Below are 23,388 nucleotides of genomic sequence, written 5' to 3' on the forward strand. Positions count from 1 at the left end.
TTTCACCACTGCTTTGTAGGTCGCTTTTGCTTTCAACACCTCCTTACTGGGTTACGCCCTCGGCCTAGTCTTTATCACCGACATAGTACTTTTGGCATATCCCGGAGAGCTCAAAAGAGCTTCCTCTTCCATTGGGTTTTCGCTTGAAACTGAGTTTTCACAGACTGTAGTACCTCTACATTGCAAATCGGTTTGGCAGTAGCACTGTAACTACTGTGAACTATGTGAAAATATAGCAACGATTTGGTTTCGTCGGCCTAGTGCAACACATGGTCCGCCAAGAATTTTATATTTCTCGACATAAGCCCTAAATAAAGACGTGAATTTTCATTTGCAGGATCCGCATTATGCATAAGCAAAAGATGCGAACACAGAGTCAGAGATATCGATATCATCGGCGTACGCCAGCAGCTGTACACTCTTATAGAAGAAGGTACCGTCTCAATTTAGTTCTGCAACTCGAATCATTTTCTCCAAGAGTAGATTAAAGAAGTCACACAAAAGGGAGTCGCCTTGTTTGAAACCTCGTTTGGTATCGAAAGGCTCGGAGAGATCCTTCCCTGGTATTTCCTAACGTCAGTTTACACAACCGTATTAGTTTTGCAGAGATACCAATTTCAGACATCGCGGCATAGAGACAGCTCCTTTTCGTGCTGTCAAAGACAGCATTGAAATCGACGAAGAGGTAGTGTGTGTCAATTCTCTTTTCACGGGTCTTTTCCAAGATTTGGTGAATATCTGGTCGGTTGTTGATTTTCCACAATTTAATAATTTAACGCAACTTTTTGTCCCTATCACCAGTTCTATTTTAAAATAAACCATAATATAATAGTATAAGGTTATAAAACACAATATTTAATAATCATTTTAACTAATTATTGGTTAAGTTTATTTGCAAATTAAGAAAATATACAATTATGTTAATGGCGGTTTATAGCTTGCATTATGTTGTCGGTTGATGCCAATTTAAGAGCATTTATAATTTTACTTAAGTTTTCTTCATTGTAACATTTGCGCTGTAAGCTAGATACCACCGGTAGTTGCTCTCGATTTGGCATCGTAATAGTTACATTGTGGATCAGACCCTAAAATGCAAAAAATATTATCTATTATGTTTATGTTATTATGATAAATTGCAACGAAAATAATTAGAGTACATACTTTTTCCACTTGTACATTAAGAACCATTTTATGTTCTTTATCCTGATCTTTTAAGAATATCTCCTTTTCAACTGAAAACTTTGGTGTTTTACCATATATCCACTCCCAAGATTTGAATTCTGTTCTTAAGTTACCAATTCCTGGGAACCATTTTTCTGTAGGATTGATAAGCTGGAAACCACGTTGTTTCATAATTTGTTGATTTCCGCCATCTCTCAACTCTGTAGCAAAAGTTCTTAAGTATTCATAACCAACTGAAGATATTAACTGCGATATATTGACATTGCGATTTATTTCACATAAATTTTTAATTGGGGAGCGAACTGAATGCGTAGAATTGCTAATATAATTAACCTGAAAATATGTAAATAATTACAATAATTTTTATATATTTTCTAACCGAAATAATATATTCCTACCGTAGGATTATATTTATAAAATATAATTATGTAAACATATTTTAACAAAACAAGGAGGAACAGTTAAATTTGAGACATTTTATACTCTCGAAATTTTCAAAGTTAAAAGCTTCGCACTATATTTTCAGATGAGACAAAGGAAGTGCTAAGTTCGGGTGTTAGAAAATTTTATACAATGTCGGGGAAATCCAATCACAGTTAGTATTTTTTAACTTATATTCTACTATAGGACGTAGCCTCCCTTTGTTTCATTAATACACTTTGCATTACGTTCTAGATTATATATAAAATGTATATTCATATATAATACCTTACAAATATTTTCCGAAGATTTGAAGTTGGTTTGGCAACTAGTTTTGGAGATATGTATGACCGTGTTTGTAAGAATTTTTCAACTTAGTGTAATTGGTTCCCAAAACTTTATATGCGTGTTTCCAAACCAATTTATTTAGAATTGCTGATCACTGTAGCTCGAAAACCGCTCGGTAGATCTAAAATGCATAAATTTTCTTCTAAGAATTAACTGTTGGTTTTGTTTAGAAATTATTAATAAAAATAATTTTTTTGGTCCGATTTAATTTTAATTTTAGATTTACTTTAATATAAAAAACTGATACAAAATTGATAATTGAATTGAAATTGAAATGGAGAGTGAAATGATGAGACGTGCTTGCAGTCGTGATGATGCGCCAAGAAGAAAGAAAAATGGCGATTCGTCAAGCTGACAACTAATCCAGTTTTCGAGTTGCCATATCTATAATTTTTGCAGAGTTGAATTTGGGGTTGCCACATTACTTCCCCCTATGCGCGAAGACGAAAGCGTACTCGACGACCAAATTTTGTTTGGTACTCTTTATGTTGAACTGTTTGATTCGACGGGGTTTGGTAATCCTCAGCGACGAAAGCTGCTTTTAACCGGTCGTTGGCATTGTGCGTATGTTTTTCGGCAATGAACTGGCCAGGTAATCGAAGTGTATTTCCATAAACCATCTCTGCGGGTGTCGCTCTTAAATCATCTTTCCATGAGGAACGAAAACCTAAAAGGATGAGTGGGAGATCTTCGACCCAGTTGTTTGTCATATAGCGTTTTATGGCTGCTTTTAATGATCTGTGTCATCGCTCTATAATCCCGTTTGACGCAGGGTGATACGTAGTGGTGCGTAAAAGCTTGATGCCTAAAAGTCTGGAAAGTTCTCTGAGTAGCGTAGATTCAAATTGTCTACCTTGATCCGTTGTTACTCTACTCGGTACTCCAAATCTAGCGATCCAGTGCGTGTAGAAATTGAAAGCAATGGTCTCTGTTGTCCTGTCTTTGAGCGGGAGTGCCTCTAACCATCGGGAATAACGATCGACTATTGTCAAACAGTATCGATAACCCTTGCAAGGTGGTAATGGTCCGGCGATAACGTGAATGTCGACAACGGTGCTCTGTTGTGGCGCTGCACTTTAGCTCTTTGGCATGGGATGCACTGCCTGGACCATAACGGGCAATCTTGTCGGAGACTCGGCCACACAAATTTTTCTGCAATCAATTTAGTTGTTTTAGCGGCGCCAGTGTGTGTCATGCTATGTATGGAGTCGAAAGCTGTTCTGCGAAACGAAGGAGTTAAGCGGTCGGACTTGGCTGGTGCTTACGTCACAAAAGATGTCTACAGGTAGGTTTGATTAATAGGCTGGTATTCGAGTCTTGTAAGTTTTTGTTACCGAATGTCTGTTGTGAATTTTGCGATAAATTCCGAATGACGCATTTGACGCTGAGATGGTGAGGATGAAAAATTCTCTTCCTTCTAGCATATGTTGAAAATATTAGACTGCTTTGTATGCCGCTAATAGTTCACGATCGTAAGTGCTGTATCGTGTTTGTGTTTTGGTAAGGCGTTCGGAATAAAAACCTAGTGGTTGCCACTGGTCGTTGTCGTTTTGTAGTACAGCTCCTACCTCAGCTCCAGATGCATCCACCGTCAAACTGAGTTGCGCCCTGGGTTTTGGGTAAGCGAGTAAAGTTGCTTTGCATAAGTCGTTTTTGCATTGTTGAAATGCCTCCTTTGCTTCAACTGTCCAATCAACTGGCGATGTGTCGTTTTTCTTGCTCCCTTTTTTGAGGTTGAATAATGTCATTTGCCTTTCTGCGGCGCAAGGGCGAAAAAAGTTTACCATACCGAGAAAGCGTCGCAAATCAAATGCTCTAGAAGGTAGGTTGAAATTTTGAATTGCCCGTACTCGTTCTTCTGGGGGTGAAATTCTACTGCAGTTTATTTTGAAGCCTAAAAATTTAACTTGCGGCTGACCTAGTATGCATTTCGAACGGTTGATGACAAGGCCGTACTCGCGTAGCTGTTTAAATACTAATTGTAGATGATGACGATGTTGATTCATATCCTTCGATGATATCAAAATATCATCGAGGTATGGCCAGGCGAAGTCGTATTCACGGAAGATGTGATCCATGAATCTTTGGAACGTTTGACTGGCATTCCTTAAACCAAAGCACATAAACGGAAATTCAAACATGCCAAATGGCGTTGTAATTGCAGTCTTTGGTATGTCGTTCGGCTCCACAGGTGGTAGCCCCGACGCAGATCAAGTGTGGGAAAAATTTTGCAACCGTGCAGGGAATGAGTGAAGTCGTGCAGGTGTGGCGGGGGGTACCTGTCAGGCTCGGTGACGACGTTTAGTCGCCTGAAATCGCCACAAGGCCCCCACTCGCCGTTTTTCTTCTTTGTCATGTGCAGCGGGCTTGCCCATGGGCTGCGCGATGGACGACCGATGCCTGCGTTCAGCAAGAGTTGTATCTCGGCTTCTAACTTCCCGGGAGATAAGCGTCTCGGTTTAGAGAAGACTGGTGGTGCTTTGGTGACGATATGGTGCGTGACAAAGTGTTGTGTTTTTTTGACTGAAGACTTTTCCATCGTGATGTCTTCGAATTCCCTCAATAAATCGTGGAACGGCTGATAATCTTTAGTGTAAGACAAATTGGAAACTACCTTTTTATTTGTTGATATTGAACACAGTCTGCTGGTGTTTGTGACGTCGTCGATGAGTTTGCGTTGCCGTAGGTTGACTGCTACGATGATGGCTTGTGACACATCGGCAATGATGAAATTTCAGGAATATTGGCGGCGTAGACCCAGATTGAGGAACATAGTTTTTCCGCCGTAAGTTTTTATGGTGGACTTGTTTGCTGCGTAGAGGTAGTTGCTTTTTTTCGGGCATCTACGTTGTTGTTGCGTCGGTAGAATTACGCTGACTTCAGCTCCCGTGTCGATGAGGAAGTTTATTGCGAATTTTTTGTCTCGAACGATTAAGCGGCGGTTTTTATTGTTGAGCCTGCCGCCGACCGTCATTGACGGCAGACTAGTTAGTTCAACTTTTTACGCAAGGGCTACGACATTTTTTGGTATTGTTACCAAATTTATGGTGGTACCAGCATAAACCACTCGAATTGTTGTTTTGCATACCGGAACGTGACGGAGGACGGCTTCTGCTGCGACTTCTAGGCCGACGATTTATGTTCGCCTTTATTGAGGCTATCTCCTTTGTGATTTCGGCTAGCTGCTGCTCGATGCTGGATTGATTGCGAGTTGCTGTATCTTGAGTTTCGACCACGTGTACTTGTGGGGTGTCGCTAACCTCACATATTTTGTCCGCGAGCTGGGCAACTTTGTCGGGCGGTTCGTTGCTGATGGAAATTATTAGTCGCATGGTGGAAGGTAACCGACTCATCCAAATGGACTTTAGTATATTATCGTTAATCTCGCTGCCGGCTAGACTTCGCATTTCGCGCAAGAGCTGTGATGGACGCATATCACCGAGCTCTTGTTCCTGCAGTAGCTTTTTTACACGTTTTTGCTCCAAGTCAGCGAATTGTGTTATTATACAATTTTTTAGCGTGATATACAGTTCACTGTTCGGTGGATTAAGAATTATGTCGCTTATTTTGGCTAGCACGTTGCTTTCGATCGCGGCCACGACGGTGTGGTACTTTGTTTTGTCGCTCGTTATGCCTGCAGCAATGAATTGCGACTCGACCTGCGCCATCCACTGTTCTGGCTTTGCGTGCCAGAATGGTGGGATCCTGATGGAAACTTTGGTCACTTCCACGTTGCAGGTTTGGATGTCCTCTGCCCATTGGCCCCGTTGCTGCAAATTCTGTGTTACCTGGTTAACCGCTTCTTCTTCCGTCTTTTTTTGTCGGGGTCACCAATACGTGGGATGTCCACAATAATTTTAGATTTATTTTAATATAAAAAACTGATAACAAATTGATAACTGAATTTAAATTGAAATGGAGAGTGAAATGATGAGACGTGCTTGCAGTCGTGATGATGCGCCAAGAAGAAGGTAAAATGGCGGTTCGTCAAGCTGACAACTTATCCAGTTTTCGAGTTGCCATATCTATAATTGTTGCAGAGTTGAATTTGGGGTTGCCACATTACTTTGCGGTTGTCATTTTGACCGGTTAGGTATAAATAGGTATACTTCAATCGCTGGTATATCTAGTGTTAATGTTCACAAAACGCCTAGCTATCGTCCCTACTAGATTCATAATTTTTTATAATTTATTGACAATGTTATGACAAAATTTATGTAAAAAACATGGAAAAAAATTTAAAAAAAAATTAATTACTTTTTATTTATCAACATTTTTTCATGATTCTAGTAGGAACGATAACCATTCGCGTACTTTTTAAGAATAAATTGGGTTTTTGTGTTTCATATGATCCAAACATGAGAATGACGTGTCAGCCAGTGAAAAAAACGCATCTCATTCACCCAGCTATTTCTCCGACAGAAGTCATCAAAAATTCCGAAAAATTTGTTTTTACACTCCATGATATACCTCATGATATGTGAAAAAAGTTCTATTGTAGAATAAAAATTTCTATGAAAAACAATGTCAAAAAACAGCCCAGATTACCCTACTGACCCCTTAATGAATCTCCAAAAATTGGTGATGTTTACTGTTCATCACTCGTTAAGGAGCGGTTAGAAAAGGATCAACACAAACCAACCGTATACCTTAAACATTTTTAATTGTTTTCAAATTTATAAAATAATTTATAAGCAGAAAAAATTATTTGATAATTCTTTATTACAATCTACATACTTTGGCTTGTGTTTGAACCAATTTTCAAAGGACTCTTGCCAATAGCGTTCTGAACGCATCAACCGCCTCTTCAGGTGTCGATAAGCGTTGTAGTGATATGGTTGCGGCATGTTCAATTTTTGCAAAAAAAAAAAATAGGCAACTGTTTGCTTGGATGTGTTTCGTAGTCGAACAGTTTTTGTTAGATTAGGCTCATTTTGAAACATCCATACAATCAACTGCTGTTTATTTAAGGGCTCACATGTATAAATCCATGATTTATCATCTGTCACGTTGTCATAGACGTGTTTTGAAGCACCGTTATGGTGTTTTTTAACATTACCCTGGACCAAACGACAAATGTTTATGCAATTTTGAATGTATTTTGGCCCCGCTAATGCCCATAGCATTCTCAATCCCGATCTTACAATATCAGTTTGCGCACAGCATCAATAGTTTCCGGAACAAGAACGTCTTGGAGAGATCTATGACCTCGATTGGATTCACTATACCTCTGATAAACACTGGTATTTGGAGCTTTATTGCCAAAAGTTGAATTAAGTTAAAAATATGATAGGCAACTTACGTCTTTGGTATCTTATTAAATCATACTATAAGGCACACTAGAAACTAACTTAGGTTCATTCACTTTTTTTAGTAACCGATATACATATTTTTACCAATTCAACTAGCTCAAATCACTATTTTCATGACAATGGTGTCATAATTTCTACTACATACTTACGACATAATATAATATTAATCGAAATATTCTCACATCATTATGTTAGGTCATATGTGATACATATAATAGGGGTTAAAATTCAGAATAGAGAGGCTAACATGGGTATGTTCGGATAGAGGGGGTTCTTCAGATTAAGAAAGTATATACACACTGACTCACACTATAAATGGGACACCCCCAAACTATTTGATTTTGTAACTTAGAATAAAAATAGTAAGCAGAGTATGTTAATATTCACCAAAATTCCTTTTAATTTCAAATCCTACATAAAAGAAAAAAAGAAAAACAACCACAGTTTATGTTATAGTAACAACCAAATTAATATATTTACATTTATTGTGCGTTCAATAGTACTCACGCTTGAAATGAGAGAGTTATCACGTCGCGCCATAGTATTGTCATTTTGTCCGAAAACTACACTCAAATGAAAATGCTTTTCTTAGTTTATTAACTGGCAACAGAATAAGGTTATCAACGACTCAAATTAAAAAATGACTTGCACTACAATTGAAGAAAGGAACATTATTATTAATAATTACGAAAATAATAAATTCATATGTGAAATAGACGAAATTGTTGACAAAAAAATCTACTGTAATCTACATTAATCAAGGCTTTAAAAAAAAAACTCGTACTTTATATGTAATAAAATATCTGACAGAAGTACAAAACGAAAAATTGACGGCCAAAATGGCCGGTTTTTGTTGCGAATGATCAAAAATAACCCATATACGCGTATGTCTGTTGTAGCCATAAACTAAAGGAAGAAAAGAAAGTTGAAGTAAGTGCGGAAACAGTTCGTCGATTGCTTACACAAAATAAACTTAACGCTAGAAATGTTAAATATTCCTCCTGACGAAAATATTGAAATCCCCGTCAATATTTCAAAACCAGTAAATCCTAAAGACAATGGGAGCTATGCAAACGTGGTGAAAGGAAATACTGCACAAATGCATTTGCCCCAAAACCAACCAAATAGAAGCGTTGAAACTATGATTTTCCACCTTACCCAATGTATGAGACAATTCATGGCTTCAATGTAAAATATGATTCAAGAGATAATCAAATCACAAAACCAAATGTTGCAAACTTTTTTAAGTAAAAAGTTAGTGTATTGAACATTTGTTTATGGAATGCTAACGGTGTTAACGAACATAAATTGGAACTTACTAGATTTCTGGAGGAAAATAATATTGATGTAATGCTATTACAATTACGAATAAAAACAATGTCTCTATACCTGGTATTATACTCTAAGTTACAAATCACCCAGATGGAAAGGCACATGGTGGAACAGCAGTGTTGGTTAAAAAAACGATTAAGTCACTACGAATTAGAATCTCATGCTACAGCGCAGTTACAAGCTACATCAATATTTATAAAAAATCGCTGCGGGGACTTAAAACTGATAGATTTCTAGCAGGTGGATATTACAATGCAAAACACACGACTAATTAATTCGAAAGGACGACAGCTATATCACACTATTATAAATAGGCACAATAACCTTGACATAATATCTTCGGGTAAGCCGACATATTGGCTTAGTGATAGTAATAAAATACCAGATTTAATTAATTTTGCTGTAATCAAAAATATAGATAAATCGCACATAGCAGTTGATACAAGTACTGATTTATCTTCTGATCACTCTCCTGAAAAGATAATGTGAACAACCCAAATTCGTTAAACCGAAAGTGGGTCTAACATCTTATAAAATAAAATGGGTAAAATATAAAAAATAAGCTAATAAGTTAATATTGAGTATAAAATAAATACAGGAAGAGATATTGACGAAAGCATAAGAGAACTCAATGATATAAGAACCAGCGCAGCTGTCTTAGCAACACCAAACAAAAGCCATAATCCGCTTGGTTTCAGAAAAATCTTTAATAAAGATATAGAAATGCTTGTAAATGAAAAAAGGCGTGCAAGACGTGAATGGCAGATAAATCGCTCCTCCTCCCCTCAGCTTCAATTGAAAGCTGCTATACGTAAATTTAAAAAAGCGCTCAAACGTGAGGAAGAATTGAACACCGAAATGTATAGTATATAAAGAAGCTGTGTCCAAATTCAAACAAGCAAAATTCCCTTTGGAAAGCCCAAAAGTCCATGAAGCCACCAACTGACTCCAACATGCCAACACGAGACTTGGGTGGAAATTGGGCTCGAAGTGACGAGGAAAAGGCTAATTGTTTTGCAAATCACCTAGAAAAGGTATTTCAACCCAATTTGCCAAAGAACAACTTTAAACTGTCAATCTTACCCAACACAGCTAAAGAGTCGCTCGAGTATCTTAAAACTTCACCTTCTGAAATTATTGGTATTATCAAAGAACTTAATCCAAAAAAGGCGGCGGGACATGATAATATTTCCCCAAAAATGCTAATTGAGTTACCAATAATTGATCTTCAATGCAATTCTGAGTCCAATTTCATGGAAAAAGTCGCAGATTATCTTTATAGATAAACCTAGTAAAGACTTAACACAGCCGTTTTCATACAGACCAATCAGTCTTCTACCCTGTGTTTCTAAAATATTTGAAAAAGCGTTACTATCAAAGATGTCTCCTTTCCTCCACGAAAATAATATAATACCAACGCACCAATTCAGGTTTCGTGAAAAACATAACACGATAGAGCAAGTAAATAGAATTACTAACAAAATAGGAAAAGCATTTGAGCACAGAGAGTACTGTTCAGCTATATTTCTAGACGTGGCTCAGGCATTTGATAAGGTGTGCCATGAAGACAAAAAATTCTACCTTTAGAATTGTATAAAACATTGGAGTCTTATTTAAAAAAAATAGACGATTTAAGGTAAAAGTGGGAGATTTCATATGTAATGAAAGACAGATAAGAGCTGGTGTACCACAGGACAGTGTTTTAGGCCCAAATCTATACATAATATATACAGGGGATCCTCCAACAGCTAATAATATCTTGACTTCAACTTTTGCGGATGACACAGCTTTAGTGAGCCGTAACAAATATAGCATCAAAATATTAGCGGAGCACTTGAGTTCTGTCGAAGAATGGCCGTACTGGCGTATAAATGTGAATGAAAAAAAGTTTAAGCAAGTTACATTTTCGCTTGGACCAAAAATGTGCCCGGGAGTAAAAATGACCAATATTTTAGTACCCCAAACGAAATAAGTAACATATCTTGGTATTCACCTAGATAAAAGACTTACGTGGAGAAAACACTTAGCGAGTAAAATAACTTGCATGAAGATAAGAGCTGCAAATTTAAATTGGTTTTTAAATAAAAACTCCAAACTTAGCCTTGACAACAAAGTGCTTTTATATAATGCGGTCATAAAACCGATTTGAATGTATGGCATTCAACTGTGGGGTACCACCTGAGCAACTAATGTTGATATCATGCAAAGGTTCCAATCAAAATTGCTTAGAACAATCACGTGTTCACCATGGTACATGCGTAATGAAAATATTCATAAAGATCTTGGTATTCCTATGGTAAAGAAAGCAGTACAGGACCGTAGAATTAAATATATATCTAAACTCCGAGATCCCCAAACCCTTTAGCTAATGCTTTGGTACATTCCTGCGATCAAACACGCCTTAAAAGAAGAGATATGCCTGCGCACTAAAGAGCAACGTATAACAAAACAGCTCAGTTACTTGCTTGAGTTTGTCTAGTTTTTAAATATATTTAAGATTTTATAACTTATTGTTAGGCTTTTAAAACAAAAAGCAAATTTCAATAAGTAAAGAAATATTGAAAAAAAGTAATAATAATACCTCGCTGGAAACCAATGATATCACAAACAATTAAAAATAAAGAATGGAGTCTGCTCTTAAATATCCAGATAAAGACTTAGCTTTTTGGCGAAAGGTTACGTGGTTTTAAAGCTTGATTTATAAAACTTGGTGTGTATTTCAGTTATATTTTTTTGGATCTTTTCACTGACGAAAGCAAAATTAACATCTTTAGATCGGACGACAAGTGTTTAGTATGAAGAATGCCAAGAAACGCTCACTGATGATTTGGGGTTCTATGTCGGGGATGGGGTTGGAAAACTTAGACGGAGTGTGAAATGGCATAGGATATATAGACATCCGAAAGCAAATGTTCATAACAGCGCGAAGAAGAAGGGATTCGTGATTATTTTAAACAATCATGCAATATTAAAACAAACAAAAAAGAGTCGAAGAAAGCCGTGGAAGAAGAATGGAACCATATAGAAGCTTCGGCATGCAAAAATCTTTTAGAAAGTATGCCACGCGGTCTCCATGAGGTCTTAAATTCACAAGATATTAAACAATCGCAGACTTAATTTTTTTCTTAATTTTACAAACTGTCCCATTTTAAGTGTAGCATTAAACGTAAATAAACGTAATTATGTTAATTTTGTTATTGTTACAGCATAAACATTGTTTGGTTTTTTCTTCTTCTTCTTTATTGACCTAGAAACCGCTTACGCGGTTATAGCCGAGTTAACAACAGCGCGCAAGTCGTTTCTTCTTTTCGCAAGGTGGCACCACTTGGAGATTCCAAGCGAAACCAGGTCCTTCTCCACTTGTTCCTTCCAACGGAGTGGAGGTCTTTCTCTTCCTCTGCTTGCCCCGGCGGGTACTGCGCCGAATACTTTCAGAGCTGGAGTGTTTTCGTCCCTTATCTTTTAATTCGCTGAACTACATATGTCAATGTCATCGTATATATCATATAGCTCATCGTTCCATCGAATGCGATATTCACCATGGCCAACACGCAAAGGACCATAAATCTTTCGCTGAAATTTTTTCCCGAAAACTCTCAACGTCGACTCATCAGATGTTGTCATCGTCCATGCCTCAGCACCTTACAGCAGGACGGGAATAATGAGTGACTGATGGAGTTTTGTTTTTGTTCGTCGAGAGAGGACTTTACTTCTCAATTGCTTACTTAGTCCGAAGTAGCACCTGTTGGCACGAGATATCCTGACGTTGTTGGTATTGATGCTGGTTCCAAGATAGACGAAAGTATCTATAACTTCGAAGTTAAGACGGTCAACAATGACGTGGGTGCCTACTCCCCATGACTGTTTGTTTGATGACAGGAGATATTTCGTCTTATCCTCGTTCACCACCAGACCCATTTGCTTCGCTGCCTTATCCATTCTGGAGAAAGCAGAACTAACGGCGCGGTTGTTAAGGCCGATGATGTCAAGATCATTATCGGAGAGGTCCTTCCCGATCCTGACGGATCTTTTGGCGTTGCTCAACGTCATTTTACACAGCCGTTTTAGTTTTGCGGGGATACCAAACTCAGACATCGCGGTATAAAAGCAGCGCCTTTTCGTGCTGTCAAAGGAAGCTTTGAAATCGGCAAAGAGGTGGTGCGTGTCGATTCTCTTTTCACGGGTATTTTTCACGAGCATGCTTTCATCCGACCACATTTTACAAAAAAAGCTGAAACATGCTCCTTATCAGTTCTTCGCCGCTGTATTTGAATAGCTCGGCCGGCAATCCATCGGTCCCGCCGCTTTGTTGTTCTTCAGACGGGTGGTTGCTATTCCAACTTTTTCATGGTCGGGTAATGGAACGTCTGTTCCATCGTCATCGATTGGAGAATCGGGTTCGCCTTCTCCTGGTGTTATGCATTCACTGTCTTTCAGCAGGCTGGAGAAGTGTTCCCTCCATAATTTTAGTATGCTCTGGGCATCGGTTACTAGATCACCTCTTTGGGTTCTACAAGAGTATACTCCGGTTTTGAAACCTTCTGTTAGTCGTAGCATTTTTTCGTAGCATTTGTGAGTTTTTCTTCTTATTATTAAACATTAATAACTTATTTGATATAAAAAGGAGCATTTGAACAAATTGCCATAGTATTTATATTTCAAGTTAAAAAAAAAGCAGTTTTGAGAGGTCCCATTTGTAGTGTGAGTCAGGGTATATATAAGTTGTAGTTGCCGCTAAGTTGTGTTCATATTAGAGCTCCCACTCCCGGAATGTTTTCGAATTCCCGGGATTTCGGGATATCGAAATTTCATTTCCCGGGATTCCCGGGAAAAACGGGAGAAAATAAAAATTGTTGATTATTGCTTATAAATTTAAAAAAATTAAATTAATTTTTTATTTCCATGTTCTTTTTATGCCCATGTTCTTGGGTTCTTTATAATAAAAAAATTATTATTTAATAATAATTATTATTTCTTATAAATTAAAAAAAAATATATAATTCACTTTTTAATTCGAATCAGTTACATGAATTCAATTAAAAATATACCTATGTATTTGGTATTATATATATATTATTTTGTCAAAAAACAAATAATAAAAATCACAGATCGATTTCTGTAGGAACTAATTTTAAATAGTATTTTAAAAATTCAAGCGCATCCATTGTTTCATCGTTTAAACTAGATCTGATTTTAGTGCAAATGCGGCCAGACAATGAAAAACAACGCTCGCATTCGACACTAGTTGATGGTATTGTCTTTAAAAAATTACAAAGAACCTCCAGATTGCTGCCAAGCCCGCCACCCCCAAGAAGTAAATTTATTTCCTTTGGTACCGCTTCCTCTACTGATAATGAGACATTTCTTTTTAAAACGCGAGATTCTTTGACAGTTTCTTGCAACCTTTCCTTAAACGTTTTTTCCTTTTCATTTTCGATTATTTTTAAATCGATATCGCGATTCTCAATATCATTAGTATTGTACTTTTTGACAATTTCTACAATAGTGTTTGTCATTTCTTCTAAATTCGGTTCATTTGTGGTACTTACAAAATTTCCCGTTATTAATAGTTTCAATATATTCGTGTATATTGTGCGCCTTTCAGAAACGCGTTTTTTAATTGATTCAAAAAGATTGAAAGCTATTGATAAGTCCACATTTTTAACTTCGTCCAGCATAAAATGTATCACTGCATCAGCAGAACAGAGGTTCATGTCACGGCGACACAAAGCTTCTATAACTAACTCTGCCGGCTTTAAAACTTTAATAATGATTTTAATAATATTAAATTCAAAATCTTCCAAGCAATCTGCCTTAAGGTCGACCATCGCTTTTTTCAAGCAAGACTCCAGCAAATGAAACCGTTCGATCATTTTTAGTAAACTGTTCCACCGAGTCTGACAATCTAGGATGAGCTGCAACTCTTTGTTGAACTCCATTTTCACATATTTTTGTAAAATTTCATTCTTTTTGCCCCGAATTTTGTCCATAATTTTTTTGATATCAAATCCGTCTGTAAGTTCTCCACGTTCTTCATTATCAGCTAACTAAAAATACCATAAAAATTGGATTTTCATATTAAAAAAATAAATAATCTGTCTACCTGTATGCAATCAGTTTGATCTCTCGTATCTTCTTCGGAATCATCATCTTCACATATAGAAATTTCATTTGGCTCAACTTTAATTTGTCTTTTGTACATCACATCAAGGATACCTGGCTGTATTCCATGTGCCAGGTACAGCTGTTGATGTGGACCTATGCGTTTGCCAATTTTCAACATAGTTGAGGCACCATCCGTGATAATAGAAATAATATCAGTTGCTAAACTCAAGTCATAATCTACGAAACGAGATTCAATCATATCAATGCAGTATTCAGAAGTTGCGGCACCTTTTATTCGGACGAGTCCCAAGTTCTATATGTTTTTTTGACCATGCAGTATTAAATTCAAGTAGGGTTTATTGGCCACAGAAGTCCATTTGTCGAATGAAATGCTAAATCTATTATTTTTCACTTTCAAATCGATTATTTCTTTCTTCACTCTTTCGCGACATTCTTCACAATATTCCATTACATATTTTCTGATTGTGGTGTCAGATTTGGGAACTTTAAATTTTCTGGCTTCAATACCTTTTCTGATTTGTTTTGATTGCGCAATGGTTGAAAATGCTAATCCATCCACAGCTACCAAACTGGCCATAATAGCACGAATATTTTCTTCATTTTTTGGTGAAAAATGTGAAGTAATTTTTGCCACTTTCTTGGGAACAGCAATTGTAGGAGTTGCTTCGCGGCACAACTTTATGCCATGAACCTAAAATTATCAATTTCTCTACAATCTTATTTTTATTGCGGATTTATAATTTTTACCTTTAAATGTTCGTGTAATCCTTTTGTTGAACTCACCCTTTGTTTTGAGGACTGCATTACATTTTTTGCACTTGGCTTCCTCTGAACTTGTTGATATTAGAAAATAAAACCATGTCGTCAATTTGTCGTCTCCTTTTTTGTGTGCTTTATAAATGATGCAAAGTGAATGAAAAATTGTTATTTTAACATTTATAATTAAAATATTTAGTACTTACATTCCATTTTTACAATTTATACAATAAGCACAAGTGTAAGTTTGTCAAATGCAGTGCGGTTGATCGTATTCTTGGCACATGCTACAGCTTGCCAATTAACAGCTGATCAAACCAGTGCTGTAACTTTGATCAAACAGTGTTGTAAAGTACTAAATTCTTACTAATTGTTTTTTTGGCAATGTTCATCTATTGTAAATACAACTTTGTTTATGAAAAAATAATAATTAACAGTGTTTAAAAAAAGGACAAAAATTTTATTAAATCCCGGGATTTCGGGAGCCCGGGAGTGGGAGCTCTAGTTCATATTCACTAGCACCAAACCATATTATGTTTAAGAAAACATGTCCACTGAATTTCGTTAAAATATCACACTTATTGAACAATTTCTATCGGAAGTAAATACCATTTAATTTTGGCATAAAATCAAAAATGTTCTTCAACAATGGAGTAAAGCGGACTGGGATATAAGTCCAATTGTTGGTTGGGAGCAAGGCTGCTAAAACCGGATCGGTGCCCTTTATATTGTGAAACCCAGCGGTTGCGGTGGTTGTACTACTACTGCCAGACCATTTGTACAGCATACACAGTTAATGCAAATTCAGACCAAGAAAGCGCTGTGAGTATAAACGCGAAAAATAAGAAGAACTGTTTCGCTCTCCTGAGCTGGTGACCGAGAGTTCCAAGTCTCACAACAAGAGAGGGCCCCCAAAAATGCCAACCAAGGAGGGGTTTATGACAAAAGCGAGATACGAGGCGGCGTTAGGAATATGCAACCGACCGAAGGCTAGTCTAACTTGAAAGAAGAGGAGGTGACGAACGGCCGGGCACACTTTGATACAGCCTTTGTGAATCGCATTGAGGAGCATATCGCTGAAAAAAGGCATAAATCGACGGAAACCATTCTGAGGTTCCAAAACCGGGAGCTGAGGGTACCTTAGGTAAACCTCCACAAATGCAAGATCGCCTCTGCTGAGCTTCTTCTAGGCAGGCTACGACGTGGTTTTAGTCTAGGAACTGTAGATCGAATCGGGTAAGGTGGTCGCTGGACTAAAGTCACCAAACTGCACAACAGACACCCCGAACGTGAAGAAAAAGGTAAGAACGGTCATAACGGTAAAAAATCTATACTGCCATACTATATCAGTCTTTAATACTTGCACCCTGCTATATGCCACACGAATGCGGAATTTTATTTTACAAATTAGTCTAGTCGTAGCCAATAAAAGTGAGGAACCTATGTATAAAGGGCTAATCTCCAGAAACGTCAATGGTAAACAATTGAAGGGTGCTAAACACACGGACATTCTGTGACCTTAGGTACATCTACTTCTACATTTAATCAAATGCAAAGATCAGACAAGATGTGAGAAGAAATCGCAGAAACACAAACTGAGATCTGGGCAGATACTATTAGAAAAGAGACTTAGACCTTGCGTGTACAAGAGCGTGTATGAAGAGCAGGAAAGGGGCGGGACAATATTCACGAACGCTTTTCATCCCGCTTGCCCTTCGCTTCGACTCAAGCACAAAAGGAAGCCTCTACGATGGAACAAGAAGCTCGGGTCTTTCAGACGCAGAGTACGGGAATTTAAAAAAAAAAAAAAACTTGTAAAAACTTTGTAGCAGCTTTGAAAAGTCCAATGAGGTGGCGAGGATGAGGATACTCCACCTCGCCGGGTCTAATTCACAAGAGTTCCGGGGAGTAGACGGACAACGGCGAAAACTCATTAGAATACCTAGTTAGTGTGCATTTTCCTAGCTATAACGGCGCGGTAAGGTAAGGTCTAGTTATGAAGGGAATAGACCTGAAAACATAATTACAGAGAATACAAAGGGAAATGCCAACAATGTCAATGCGACATTGCAATGCAAAAGTAAAGCGCAAAACGGTAGATCAGAAATGTACAAAATTCATAATGGCACTCCATAAAAAAAACTGTAGGAACATAATCGGAATACTCACTTGTGACTGTTTGGTGGCGACACACGCCTACAGAATGGGGCTGAAAGATCAAGAAGAATGCAAAAAATGTCAAGAACAAGGCACCAAGAAAACCCCCGCATTTGTAAGAATATGCCTTAATCATTTGGGGCCCACGGTATGAGACACTAGAAGATGTAGATAGTGAGGCGACAGAGTCTATTGAAATTCGCTTCAAGCGCAGCCATCATAAAGGATTACGACTTCACATGGACCTCGTCACTTAACTCTATCTGGTATCGCAAAGGACCAAAACTTGTCTATAAGTGACTACTACACTAACCTAACCTTAATATGTTTCCCATATTTCTGGGCATTTATACTAAAATAACTCCGAATTTTAGCGACATATTCACCGTAAAGTCCACTGTAATTACGAAAGCCGTTACAAGGGGTATAAGAGAACAGGAGTAATCTGTAGACCGATTACATATCGATTTATTCAAGTTATTGTTTAAAAGCAGGACGGACAGACAGACATGCCTCGTCACCCTGATCACTTTGGTATATATAACCCTATATCTGACAGTTTTAACTTACAAACAACCGTTATGTGAACAAAACTATAATACTCTCCTTAGCAACTTTGTTGCAAGAGTATAAAAACAAAAGGCGTTGACAGTTGTACTATAACGCTATGAAGAAGCCACAACCTGACAATATCGAAAACCAAAATTCGTTATTTAGACCAAAATTGGTGGCACTTTGTCTTAAATTGTTCACAATTTCCTTATCTGACCATAATAGATACAAGACATACAAAGTTTCCTAACCCACTAGCTGCCTTACTTCCCCACATCATCACATCTACTCTACGTTAATTGACGGAATGTAGCAAATTTTCTTCTTTGCCTTTTCAATCCGATGTCATGATGAAACTTGGTACACGTATTTCTTGGCTCCATAAGAAGGTTAAATTCGAAGATGGGCAAAATCGGCCCACTGCCACGCCCACAAAATGGCAAAAACCGAAAACCTATAAAGTGTCATAACTAAGCCCTAAATAAAGATATTAAAGTGAAATTTGGCACAAAGGATCACATTAGGGAGGGGCATATTTGGACGTAGTTTTTTTGGAAAAGTGGGCGTGGCCCGCCCCCTACTAAGTTTTTTGTAGATATCTCGGAAACTACTATAGCTATGTCAACCAAACTCTATAGAGTCGGATAATAACCACGCCCACCTCCAATACAAAGGTTATGTTGAAAATCACTAAAATTGCGTTAACTGACTAACAAAAAACGTCAGAAACACTAAATTTTGCGGAAGAAATGGCAGAAGGAAGCTGCACCCAGACTTTTTTTTTAAAATTCAAAATGGGCGTGGCGTCGCCCACTTATGGACCAAAAATCATATCTCAGGAACTACTCTACCGATTTCAATGAAATTCGGTATATCATATTTTCTTAACACCCTGATGACATGTTCGAAATATGGGTGAAATCGGTTTACAACCACGCCTTCTTCCAATATAACGCTATTTTGAATTCCATCTGATGCCTTCTCTGTATAATATATACATTAGGAACCAATGATGATAGCGAAATAAAACTTTACACAAATACGGTATTTGAAAAATATGTAAATGACGTATAATGAAATCTCGATTATCACTTTATCATGCGAGAGTATAAAATGTTCGGTGACACCCGAACTTAGCCCTTCCCTACTTGTTTATTTTACAAAGTTTTCAATAATTGTCCGAACTAATGTTAAAATAATGTTAAGTGGAGGATGGAGTCATGTGTAGAAGTTCACGCAAGTGAGGAAAGTTCTCTGATCGCCATTCACTTGGGAGTGGCCAGAAACGATTCTTTTACACATGGCTCAAGCAGCTCACTACTTCCGGTCTTTGACCAAGTATCCTCTGGGTAGCCTAAGATCATCCGTTCGAAGGCGAGCTAATGTGAGAGACTCCGTTGCCGAGTACTATCATTCACTCCGGTGAATGAACGTCTAGCCACAATCCGCATCAAAGCGAGGTTCTTCAACATATCGCTGATTTGCGCCCACGCCCCGACGGAAGAGAAGGACGATGTGACCAAAGATGCCTTCTATGAGCGCTTGAAGCGCGCTTATGAGAGCTGCCCCCGCCACGATGTCAAAATCGTGCTTGGCGACTTTAACGCCAGGGTGGGCAAAGAAGGTATATTTGGCACTACGGTCGGTAAATTCAGCCTCCACGACGAAACATCCCCAAATGGGTTGAGGCTGATTGACTTCGCCGGGCCCAAAATATGGTTATCTGTAGTACTAGATTCCAGCACAAGAAGATTCATCAAGCTACCTGGCTGTCTCCGGATCGAAAAACTACCAACCAGATCGATCATGTTGTGATAGATGGAAGACACGTCTCCAGTGTTTTAGATGTGCGTGCGCTCCGAGGTCCTAACATCGACTCGGACCACTATCTTGTTGCAGCTAAGATCCGCACTCGCCTCTGTGCAGCAAAAAACGCACGCCAACAAACACAAGGAAGGGTCGACGTCGAAAAGCTGCAATCACAACAGACAGCCGAACGATTCTCTATTCGGCTTGCACTCCTGCTCTCTGAGAGCACTCGTCAACAACTCGGTATAAGGGAGCTGTGGGACGGCATTTCAAACTCCTTACTCGTGCAGCTGCAACCGAAACCATTGGTTTTCGGAAAGTGCAAAAGAACAGCTGGTACGACTAGGAGTGCCGTGTCGCAGCGGAGAGAAAACAGGCTGCCTACCTCGCAACGTTACGATCGACCACTACACGTGCGGGATGGGATAGATACCGAGAGTTGAAGAGGGAAGCGAAACGCATCTGCAGACAGAAGAAGAAAGAGGCCGAAATGCGTGAGTACGAAGAGCTTGATAAGCTGGCCGATAGGGGTAATGCTCGAAAATTCTACGAAAAAATGCGGCGGCTTACAGAAGGTTTCAAGACCGGAGCATACTCTTGTAGGACCCCCAAAGGTGATCTAGTCACTGATGCCCAGAGCATAGTTAAATTATGGAGGGAACACTTCTCCAGCCTGCTGAATGGCAGTGAACGCACAACACCAGGAGAAGGAGAACCCGATTCCCCAATCGATGACGATGGAGCAGATGTTCCATTACCCGACCATGAAGAAGTTCGAATAGCAATTGCCCGCCTCAAGAACAACAAAGCGGCAGGGGCCGACGGACTACCGGCCGAGCTATTCAAACACGGCGGCGAAGAACTAATAGGGAGCATGCATCAGCTTCTTTGTAAAATATGGTCGGACGAGAGCATGCCCAACGATTGGAATTTAAGTGTGCTATGCCCAATCCATAAAAAAGGAGACCCCACAATTTGCGCCAACTACCGTGGGATTAGCCTCCTCAACATCGCATATAAGGTTCTATCGAGCGTATTGTGTGAAAGATTAAAGCCCACCGTCAACAAACTGATTGGACCTTATCAGTGTGGCTTCAGACCTGGAAAATCAACAACCGACCAGATATTCACCATGCGCCAAATCTTGGAAAAGACCCGTGAAAGGAGAATCGACACACACCACCTCTTCGTCGATTTCAAAGCTGCTTTCGACAGCACGAAAAGGAGCTGCCTTTATGCCCCGATGTCTGAATTTGGTATCCCCGCAAAACTAATACGGCTGTGTAAACTGACGTTGAGCAACACGAAAAGCTCCGTCAGGATCGGGAAGGACCTCTCCGAGCCGTTCGATACCAAACGAGGTTTCAGACAAGGCGACCCCCTATCGTGCGACTTCTTCAACCTGCTTCTGGAGAAAATAGTTCAAGCTGCAGAACTAAACAGAGAAGGTATCATCTTCTATAAGAGTGTACAGCTGCTGGCGTAAGCCGACGATATTGATATCATCGGCCTCAACACCCGCGCCGTTAGTTCTGCTTTCTCCAGGCTGGACAAGGAAGCACAGAAAATGGGTCTGGCAGTGAACGAGGGCAAAACGAAATATCTCCTGTCATCAAACAAACAGTCGTCGCACTCGCGACGCACGTCACTGTTGACAGTCATAAATTTGAAGTTGTAGATAATTTCGTCTATTTAGGAACCAGCATTAACACCACCAACAATGTCAGCCTGGAAATCCAACGCAGGATTTCTCTTGCCAACAGGTGCTACTTCGGACTGAGTAGGCAATTGAAAAGTAAAGTCCTCTCTTGACGAACAAAGACCAAACTCTATAAGTCACTTATTATTCCCGTCCTGCTATATGTTGCAGAGGCATGGGCGATGACAGCAACCGATGAGTCGACGTTACGAGTCTTCGAGAGAAAAATTCTGCGAAAGATTTATGGTCCTTTGCGCATTGGCCACGGCGAATATCGCATTCGATGGAACGATGAGCTGTACGAGATATAGGACGACATTGACATAGTTCAGCCAATTAAAAGGCAGCGGCTACGCTGGCTAGGTCATGTTGTCCGGATGGATGAAAACACTCCAGCTCTGAAAGTATTCGACGCAGTACCCGCCGGGGGAAGCAGAGGAAGAAGAAGACCTCCACTCCGTTGGAAGGACCAAGTGGAGAAGGACCTGTTCGCTTGGAATATGCAATTGGCGCCACGTAGCGAAAAGAAGAAACGACTGGCGCGCTGTTGTTAACTCGGCTATAATCGCGTAAGCGGTGTCTACGCCAATTAAGAAGAAGAAGAATGTTAAATGTTTACCAATGGTCTATTCGAAGTTTATTTTAGACCTTTATTGTGAAATTTGTCTTTTTGTTGTTGCTGTAGCGAGTATCCAGATCATGTTTGGGGTAAGTAACATTTCTGTGTGGAATAAATAGTACCGTTAGCATCTTAGCTTATTAAGAATAATAGTACATATGTATAAACATTTTACATAATAGTTCTTATGATTTAAAGCAGTAGATATTTATTTTGCCGAGGAGCTTCTTCTTCTTTACTATCGTAGAGACCGCTTACGCGATTATAGCCGAGTTAATAACAACGCGCCAGTCGTTTCTTCTTTTGCTACGTGGCGCCAATTGGATATTCCAAGCGAAGCCATGTCCCTCTCCACTTGTTCTTTCCAACGGTTTTTTGTTTTTTTTTTTTTTTGAATCGTAACAAAGATATGGTTTTACATTTCATTCGAATTACAACTAGTTACAAAAGTACTAACAAGCAATATTTTACATAATTTATAAGGTAAAACAATAAAAGCTTTATTAAGAAGCTTTTTACAAAAACTAAACTTTGTATTAAAAACTAAATATTATAATATTTGTTATTTGCTTAGAAGATCATGAAACCTTGTTCTTTTCAATCTGTGCCTGCTTTTTCTAGCTTCACATTGTTGTCGGGCTTTAGCGTTTACATGATTTCGCAACCTTGTGGCATGTTTCGATGCCGTTTCGCGAATGACTTCCCGAACCATTTTTATGTGAAGATCATGATGTAGATCTGAATTCCGTTTGTACCACGGAGCATTTACAATTTTTCGAAGAACTTTATTTTGGAATCTTTGCACCATTTCGATGTATACCGGTGCAGCGCATCCCCATAGTTGGATTCCATATGTCCAGATGGGCTTTAACGTTTGATTGTAGACTAAATTTTTATTTGATGTTGTTAGTTTTCTTTGTATATGCTCCTTCCACTTTAACTTTCCATCCAGCGTCAAACCAAGATATTTCGCCGAGGTGGAGTACGGAATTACTTCATTCCTAATATATAAAGGGATATACATACGTAGCAGTTTTGTTAGTGAAGTTTATATGTATAGACTTCAACTCGTTGAC

General features: G+C 38.7%; 2 protein-coding genes across 3 annotated transcripts in view; both read right to left on the reverse strand.

Annotated features, from left to right (window-relative positions):
• Nucleotides 1–854: 854 nt before the first annotated feature.
• Nucleotides 855–23,388, reverse strand: part of LOC126754556 (lipoyltransferase 1, mitochondrial) — a 73,806-nt gene continuing 51,272 nt past the window's right edge. For both annotated transcript variants that reach the window (XM_050466643.1, XM_050466644.1), the window contains exons 3-4: nucleotides 1,162–1,515; nucleotides 855–1,085 (exon numbers count right to left, since the gene is read on the reverse strand). In XM_050466643.1, the coding sequence (XP_050322600.1) occupies nucleotides 921–1,085; nucleotides 1,162–1,515 (519 nt within the window). In that variant the 3' untranslated portion in view covers nucleotides 855–920. The remainder of the gene's footprint in view (nucleotides 1,086–1,161; nucleotides 1,516–23,388) is intronic.
• On the reverse strand, nucleotides 13,676–18,126 carry LOC126754559 (uncharacterized). Its single transcript, XM_050466646.1, has 3 exons — nucleotides 15,468–18,126; nucleotides 14,698–15,411; nucleotides 13,676–14,641 (listed from the first exon to the last, which is right to left on the reverse strand). The coding sequence occupies exons 2-3, from the start codon at nucleotides 14,956–14,958 to the stop codon at nucleotides 13,697–13,699; spliced, it is 1,206 nt and encodes a 401-aa protein (XP_050322603.1). The 5' UTR covers nucleotides 14,959–15,411; nucleotides 15,468–18,126; the 3' UTR covers nucleotides 13,676–13,696.

Source organism: Bactrocera neohumeralis, chromosome 4, assembly GCF_024586455.1.
Source record: "Bactrocera neohumeralis isolate Rockhampton chromosome 4, APGP_CSIRO_Bneo_wtdbg2-racon-allhic-juicebox.fasta_v2, whole genome shotgun sequence".
NCBI lineage: Eukaryota > Metazoa > Arthropoda > Insecta > Diptera > Tephritidae > Bactrocera > Bactrocera neohumeralis.